The sequence below is a fragment of the Ictidomys tridecemlineatus genome, unplaced genomic scaffold, assembly GCF_052094955.1.
Source record: "Ictidomys tridecemlineatus isolate mIctTri1 unplaced genomic scaffold, mIctTri1.hap1 Scaffold_1877, whole genome shotgun sequence".
Taxonomy (NCBI): Eukaryota; Metazoa; Chordata; class Mammalia; order Rodentia; family Sciuridae; genus Ictidomys; species Ictidomys tridecemlineatus.
This window is the reverse complement of record NW_027521615.1, coordinates 39,832-48,419: the sequence shown is the minus strand read 5'-3', so window position 1 is coordinate 48,419 and position 8,588 is coordinate 39,832. Positions and strand designations below refer to the sequence as shown.

General features: G+C 37.7%; 1 protein-coding gene across 1 annotated transcript; it reads left to right on the top strand.

Moving 5' to 3' along the window:
• The first annotated feature begins 1,508 nt into the window (after positions 1 to 1,508).
• Positions 1,509 to 2,481, top strand: LOC101967559 (olfactory receptor 2L13). Its single transcript, XM_021721569.2, has one exon. It carries the CDS (start codon positions 1,509 to 1,511, stop codon positions 2,445 to 2,447), a length of 939 nt encoding a protein of 312 aa, XP_021577244.1. The 3' UTR covers positions 2,448 to 2,481.
• The last annotated feature ends 6,107 nt before the right edge of the window (positions 2,482 to 8,588 follow it).

Genomic DNA, 8,588 nt, shown 5'->3' with positions numbered 1-8,588 from the left:
CAATACAGATGAATGTGATCCTGAAGTCAATATACTCATGCATTGAATTGAAAATGCACATGCGTTTTCAATTTAGGAAACAAAGATAATTAATACAGCAATTATCATCTATATTTTTATGATACTCTGAACTCTCTGTAGCTGCTATTCTAAATGGAATCATAGGCCTCCTTATTAAATGACAAGATGAAAACTTGCAGTGTAGGACAGGGAGAACAAAAGAACTTCCTCTTTAAGGTCCATGTGCTCTGACCTAGTCGCAGATATGAAAACAGGCCTCATCTTATGGAGGACAGTGATAGTTATAGAAATTGTTTTGAATGTGTATAAACAGTAAAGACTTTACCAAATAGTTAAAAAATGATTGAAAATGTAAAGGAGTCACACAGGCTCAATTCCTACTCTGAGTACACACTGTAGCTTCAAAAACTTCTCTTTTCATTGGTGAATTCTACTTTTCATACTTAGAAAATGAAGACATCAGTGTCTATATTTACATAATTGGGCTGTATATGGATTAAGATAAATGAAGTAACATAAATAAGAGTTCATATAAGCAATGACATCTCAAAGATTCCTATGTAAACAGAAAAAAAGCCTCTGACTATGTGTTTCTGTAATCAAAACCCATGTTGGTATACCCATCACCACATAAAGTATGCTTGCTGCTGTGAAAAATAGAATAAAAATCTTGCATATTACTGTAACCTGTTATTTTTATCATGTGTTTTTTCCTTACACAAACACACATATAAAAAAGAAAAAAATGAGTCTATAAGACTTCAGAAAATAGAAAACTCATTAGGGAGGAGACAATATCTAAAGGACATATTATAATAAGTATGGATATTATAGGTCACACTATATCTTCACAGGACGAGAATAATGCTTTGGATGGTGACCCCCTTTTAGGGCCAGCTGAGCAGCTTCTGTTTAGGAGGTGAGCAGCACAGCTCTGGGAGAAGACCCTGGCTTACTCAGCTGCAGCAGTGCCAGTGGGGAGGGGAGAGCAGGCACTAAAGGTGTGGAGGAGGCAAGGTCACTGAGGATGCAGACTCAAGCACACAGGGCACTTCTGTGCCCCAAAGGCCATGTCTGTGGTGAACCTGAGTGCTGAGTTGGGGAGCTGGGAAAGCAGGATCCTGGCTTCCTCCAGGGCTGAGCCTAGTGTATAGTCCTAGGAATGCTCTTAGTAGGAGTCAACAGGCAGGAAGGCTCCAGGGAATTCAACTGTCCTTGCTGTGTGTCATATTAAACTTTGTATTTCATGAGCATGTATGTGCCTATGACTTGCTGAAATGGTTATCAGAGAGAACTGGGGAAGGAAAATTCAATTCAGGTCTCAAAATAAATTTAAGAAAAGGTACAGGTTGAAATTAAAATAATTAATTTTAAATAAACACTAATAAAGGCAATTTCTTCTTTTTTCCCTTTACTGTTTTATTTCATCTTATATGCTCAATTTTCATTTTTATTTCTTTTCAAGGAATTTGAGAAAATAGGTTTTTATGGATAATTGGAACCATACTTCAAATGACTTTATTTTGTTGGGGTTGTTTCCCCCGAATCAGAAAGGCCTATTTCTCTTGCTCCTGATCATCTCTGTGTTTGTTCTCGCCTGTTTGGGGAACTCAGGGATGACTGCCCTCATCTTCTTGGACCCCCGGCTCCACACCCCCATGTACTTTCTCCTCAGCCAGCTCTCCCTCATGGACCTGATGTACATCTCCTCCACTGTCCCCAAGATGGCCATCAACTTCCTCTCTGGCCAGAGGAGCATCTCTTTCCTGGGCTGTGGTGTGCAAATGTTCTTCTTTGTCACCATGGCAAGTTCTGAAGGCTTACTCCTGGCCTCCATGGCCTATGACCGCTTTGTGGCTATCTGTCACCCCCTGCATTATCACATATATATGAGCAAAAGAATGTGTGTGAAAATGATCCTTGGGTGCTGGACACTAGGTTCCCTCAATGGCCTAGTACACACTGTGTATGCTCTTCATCTTCCATACTGCAGGTCCAGGACCATCAGTCACTTCTACTGTGACATCCCAGCCATGATGCCTCTGGTCTGTACGGACACCTGGATCTATGAGTACATGGTTATTTTTAGTGCACTCTTGGTTCTCCTCCTTCCTTTCCTTGGCACCACAGCATCGTATGGACGAGTCATTTTTGCTATCTTCCACATGAGGTCAAAGGAAGGAAGAAGAAAGGCCTTCACCACGTGCTCCACACATTTAACTGTGGTGATATTTTACTATGCTCCTTTTGCCTACACTTATCTTCGGCCCAAGAGTCTTCGCTCACCTGAAGAGGATAAGAATCTAGCTGTCTTCTACACCATCCTAACCCCCATGCTCAATCCCATTGTCTATAGTCTGAGGAACAAGGAGGTGCTGGGAGCCATAAGAAGAGTGTGTGGGATGTTCTCCTCCAAGAAGAAATGAGCATGGCCATCCCTGTTCCTCTATATGTCTTCTCTCCATGCAGATTGGAACTCTCTAGAGCACTGCTGACGTATAGATACATGTTATTCCACATATGTAATTAGATTTCTAGTAACATGTTTAAATGTGATATTAAATTACATATTATTATATATAATTAATAATTAATATATTTAATTGAAAACTCAATGATAACATTGACAATGTTGATATTATCCTATTATATGTAATATACAATATGCTATTTGTTCACATAATATTTTAAAGTAATAATAAACTGATTTTGAAATATTATTTCTGTTTGACATTATACTCTTGCTGTGTTTGTATCCTGTGTTTTTATTTTATGTTTTCCAGCACTGCATGTTATATCCTGTTAGCAGCTTGCACTGTGTACATTTCAAGTTTCCCACAACAACATGGGGCCTGGGTCTCCAAATATCCAGCACTTCTGGGTAGCTAGTAGTCCTCTCCTTTAGGATCACATATGGCTTATTATTCTCTCTATGGTTTCTGGTCTTGGGACAAGGAATTATACTCTTAAAACAACTATTTCACCTGGATGTGGTGCCGAAAATCACAACTTAGGAGGTTGAGGCAGGAGGATTGCACATTGAAAGGCAGCCTAATCAACTTAGCATGGCTTTGAGAATCTTATACAGACATGTCTCAAATTAAAAAAAAATTAAATGGTCTGGTAATGTAGCTTAATTGTTTAGTACCCTGGGTTTAATCCCCTGTACCAATGTGGAAAAAATTAAAAAACAATAACAACAACAAGTTGTATTCTTCTAACATTTAGTTTTAACTTTTGTAGAGATATTGAAATCCAAATGGCTCCTAGGAAGCATAATTATTCACATCTGTAATCTTTCTCCAGGCACATAATACATAAAGAAGCTCTTTCTGCTACAGGTACTAAGGCCATAGTTTTCTCTCTTTGCCTTTTTCATATTCTGTGATTGTGTACTTGCCATGTTCCTTGCTTTTACTAAAAATTTATCCTTGACATTTGTTATCAGTGGCTCATCTGAGCTGGACATGGGGTCTCTGATTCCCTAAAATCTAAGTAATTCCTGGGCCTCCAACAGGGCACACTACTGTCAACATCAAACATCTACTTGGCAGCCTTACATCACTGTATCCCATTCTTCCTGTTTGCCTGGTCAGTTCCATGAGCCATCAACCATATGCCCAACTCCTTCCTGGAGTAACTCTCCATCCCATATGCTGTCCACATCCCCAAACCTGTGCTTATGGGTTGTGTTGAGGTGCCTTGACCTGAAAGTCCTGGAGTGAGGTTTGACCAGGTGACATCTTATAATAATGCTGCCTCATGCTTGTTCTGGCACTGTTCTTGGTGTGTACACATCCAGCCTGCTTCTTTTGTATCTGAAGATTTAATGGGCAACCAGACATCTTTCAGAATGTTCTTTTTTTGTCTCAATGGAGATTAATTTCTTTCTTTCCCTTTGAATTAAGAACCCCATGTGCTACAATTAGATTGTAAATATCAGTTTAACTGTGGCTAGGAAGTTCTTTAGAAACTAATGGTAGTGACTACAGGGCTTGAGGAGAATTAAAACAATATTTTAATATGTGGCTGAAAAGTGAGATTGTTTCATGATTGTTTAGGGTTCTGAAAAAGGAATAGAAGAACTCAGGCTAAGGCACAAGTATCACACTGGTATCCAACTTATGAGACATTTATACATCTTTGTCCATTAAAATAACTTAAGTACTCAATATTCAGATACTTATACATCTACTCTTTAACATAAGTTCTTTGTCTCCTGTAGATTTAAAGGCAAGAAAAAAATGCTCATTAGCATTTAGGTGGATAAAAAGGGTTAATTGTTGCTATATTCCATTTTATCACAATGCTTAACTACATTTGTAATGAAAAAGTTAAGAAAATACTCATTTCTTTCTCCTCATATCAAACTTTCCTAATTAATATATTAAAGACCAGTACATACAGTGAGCATTAAAAATAACTTGAATAGATACAATGTGCTATAAATTTTTCATCTAACAGTTGCAAGGGGAAAATGAATGAAAGGAAGTACAAAATAATGGCTGCAGGTTAGCAATTGGGTTAAAAATGTGGCCACAATTATGCATGTTGAGTAGAGAACCAGGATGCTGAGAGAAAGAGGATTTGATAAGTTTCCCTGAGATGCATCATTGCACAACATTCAAGACTATAAGAAGTAGATGATAATAAAGAACCTAGCAGATTGCAGAAATCTGAGCAATGCCACAGATTTCTACATTTCATCTTTGAATGTCAGGGACTTGAGGGGAAGGAGAGCTTCTGGGTTTACTTGCATGTCAGTGGGCTCTACTTTATAATTCACCTGATCCAGAGGACTTACTAGAAAAATATTTCAGAACTTCATTTCTGATGGCCTTGACATGTGCATGTTTACTGATAGCAAAAAGTTACCATAATGAAAATTACATCATCTCTGCCCATCTTTGGAATGTCAGCGTGAAAACCAATAAAACACCAAAAAACTAGATTTAGACAGATATATCCTCTCCAACAGAGGAATTTTATCTGGGAATAAAAACTAGGATTGACTTGCAGAATCTTGGTGAAAAGACTGAGTAAATTCTAGTATGTGGAGGAGTCATGTTTTGCCATGACCAAAAGACCTGATGTCAAAACCACAGAAGAGGAAATTTTATTTGCAACCCATGGTTTCTGAGATCTGAGTCTATATAGTCAACTTGATTGTTCTGACTCCAAGGTCAGGAAGCACATCATGGAGGAAGGGCATGGTAGAGGAAAGCTGCTGCCCTCATGGTGGGGTCAAGAAGGAGGACAGGGGAGAAAGAGAGGGGGGGAGAGGGAGAAGAAGAGGGAGAGAGAGAGAGAGAGAGAGAGAGAGAGAGAGAGAGAGAGAGAGAGAGAGAGAGAGAGAGAGAATGCACTGCATTCATCAGGGCAATATATAAACTCAAAAGGCACACACAGAGAAACCTACCTGCTTCAGTAATGCTCTACTGCATATAGTTACCACCTAGATAGCTGCCTAATCCACTGATAAGGTCACACTTTTCCTAATCTAATCATTTCTGAAAATGATTAGATTTCACTCTGAAAATTCTTACATTGTTTCAAATATGATCTTTTCAGATATACTTCATATCAAAATCTTAAGAAGTTTGAAGTGGAATCTGCATAAGTCATTAATAAAAATGGAAATCACTTAAAGATGGGTTCACCAGCTACTGTATAAATCCAATCTTATGGTCATGGTTGGCAGTTCCATAAAAAGGTGCTAAGAAAAAAAATAGAGTTGTAAAGACAGCAGGCAGTTTGCATGACCTACTGGGGCAATTCCTGAAGCAGTGACTTTATTGTTTTTCATCTGGCATCTCTGGTCAACCTTAAATGGGTGTTAGAAGGGTTCAATTTGCTAGCTCAGTTTCAGTGATGCCATTACCGATATTACAGGGAACAATGCTGACATTTTGCTTTCCAACAAATAAAGTTCAGAGAGATGCATGAGTTTCCCAAGGCCATAGAGTGTCAGAGAACAGTGGACCAGGCTCCTCTTCCCTCCAACATTCACCACATGGAATGAGAACAGGGCCTGCACTCAGCACCTCTGCTGAATTCAGTATTTTTTTGTGCTTCTTATCTTCAGTCGCCTGATGAGTACAGAGGTCTGTGATATACTGATGCCTGTGTCATGCTTGGTGGCACCTGATAAGAACAGCAGAGAGTGTACCTTAGTGCATCCAAGTTGTGATTGTACCTTAGTGCATTCAAGGTAGGAAATATGTAAGCAATGTGAATCTACTCTTGCAGATGCAGTGCCTGGTGAGGGCTGCATCCTGATTAAACATGGTGCCTTTGTTCTATGTCCTCACGTGGTGGAGGGTGAGAAAGCTCACTAGGAGCTAATTTTCAATGGCCCTGATTCCATTTGTGAGTCCCTATGTTCATGACCTTATACTCACCTCACACAGGTTCTACTTCTTAGAACCATCAATGCAGGGTGAGGATCTTGGTATATGCATTGGGAGGTGTAAGGAAAATAAAAGGAGAAAGAAGCACAGTACACAGGCAAAAACAAAGCTGCTCACCTGAGATGCTAGCTTTATTTATAATAATAGGTTATATTGGTATCATTAATACATATTGTTCTTTGTATTACTAGACATGTTACAGACTTAGCAACATTATGCAGCTTATTCCTCAGTTACATACTAAGTTGCAATATGCAATGTTAGGAGCTTTGTGTAGCTCTCAGGTAATTCCATTGTATAAAGTTACTGTTATGTGCAAGTTTAGGCTCAGTGAAACATTGCAGCTGTCTAACAAGTGTTCATTTATTCCCAAGAGTTGTGGGCCTGAGATCAAGAAGAGACTGATAAGACTCTAACATAGAGCATCCTCATGAAGTCCATTGCCATAGCAGTCAGGTATCCTGTGTCTTTGCATAGAAGTTTTCCCTCAAAGGCACTCTGTGTCTTTGCACAGAAACTCCCTAGCTGCCAAGCATACCACAGGCATGAAGCTATCACAGACCTCTGTACTCATCAGGCAACTGAAGATCAAAACCACAAAGAGAAGCCATTTCACATTCACTAAGGAAAGTTTCATCCAAAAGTAAAAGAAAATATGTTTGGATAAGAAGGTATAAAACTTGAAGTTTTGCAGGGTTTTGTGGCAATTTGAAATGGTGATGCCACTATGGAAAATAATAGAGTGACTCCTCAAAAAAGAAATAGCCCTGAATTAATAAATGATCCAGCATTTCCACCTTTGGGTATTCACACAAAGAAACCAAAGGAAATGCTAAAACAACTCTCTGTGTGCCCTGTCCATCTGGAGGTGAATGATAAACAAAACGTGGTACATATACACAATGTAAAACTCACTGGGATTACAACAAAGTAAATTTAGACATAGACCACAATAAGAATAAACACTGAAAACATTATTCTTAGTGAAAGAAACTAGTCATGAAAAAGAGTAGTCAAATTAAGAGAGACAGGAATTGGAGTGGTGGATACCTGGGGCTAAGGGAAGGGGAGATAAATTTTTCATGAGTTTTAGTTTGAACTGATTAAAAAGTCTGAAGATGCATGGCAGTGCTGGTTGTACATCAGTGTGAATGCTCTTAATAGCACAAAATTATACACTTAAAAATATTAAAATGATTTACATTATCTTATTTATTATTACCCTAATATAAAAGCCAAGACTTTTAAATAAACTTAAATTATTCCAAATTTGGATACTAAAACGTATTTTAAGATTATTAAAGTAGAATTATGAGTCTTTATGAAGCAGTTGATATTTAATTATGGTATGAACTTTCATAATTTGCAAAAGAAAAAAATTGAGGAGAGTAAATTATTTCTTTGAATGTAATCTCTAATCAACTCAAGACAATCATATTAAACTGATAACATCATATATCATGATGCATAATTTAGTTATTATCAAGTAAAAAGTATACTATTTGAAATTAACTAACACTACAACAATTTCTGTATTTTTTATTGTATTAATTTAATTATATACTATCAATTACTCACCTATCATGAGATGGCCAAAATTATCCTGATTTAAAATTTTGAAAAAAGAGGAGATAATGAACGACACATAAATATGATATATTTTATTGTGTGTCATAACAGCTAACACAGTATCTATTTTATTACCCATGTTTTAATCTGCTAACTTTAACAACACCTATCATAAAATATTGTTAATAAAATAGACCCTGCACCTCACATGGAAGCAGCCTTAACCATTGTGATTTTGTTTCAATAATGTTAGGATATTTTTTTTCATCATGTAAAAATGAATCAAATTGAGGTAATTTATCCATTTTAATTTTTATCCATTGAAAGAGATTGAAGTAACTTGCTTGAATTCCATCTTACAATAGTTTCACTTCCTTTGATTTTCACTCCCTTTGATTCCTGAAGACATCACAGAGGAAGAAGTAGCTAGTGTAGAAGAGGCATCATCCATTGCCTCTCGGGATGAATGGGCTGAGGGGGCAGCCTGTTTGTTGTCTCATAGGTCTTGGTAAGGTTGGGTGGAGTGGGTTGTTTTTATCTTTGGGAAATTTTCATCTTTGTTGAGGTCCGACTCTGTGTCTGTGTCAG

Coding starts and splice junctions, on each gene's coding strand:
- LOC101967559 (XM_021721569.2), top strand. CDS start 1,509: ATGGATAATTGGAACCATACTTCAAATGACTTTATTTTGTTGGGGTTG.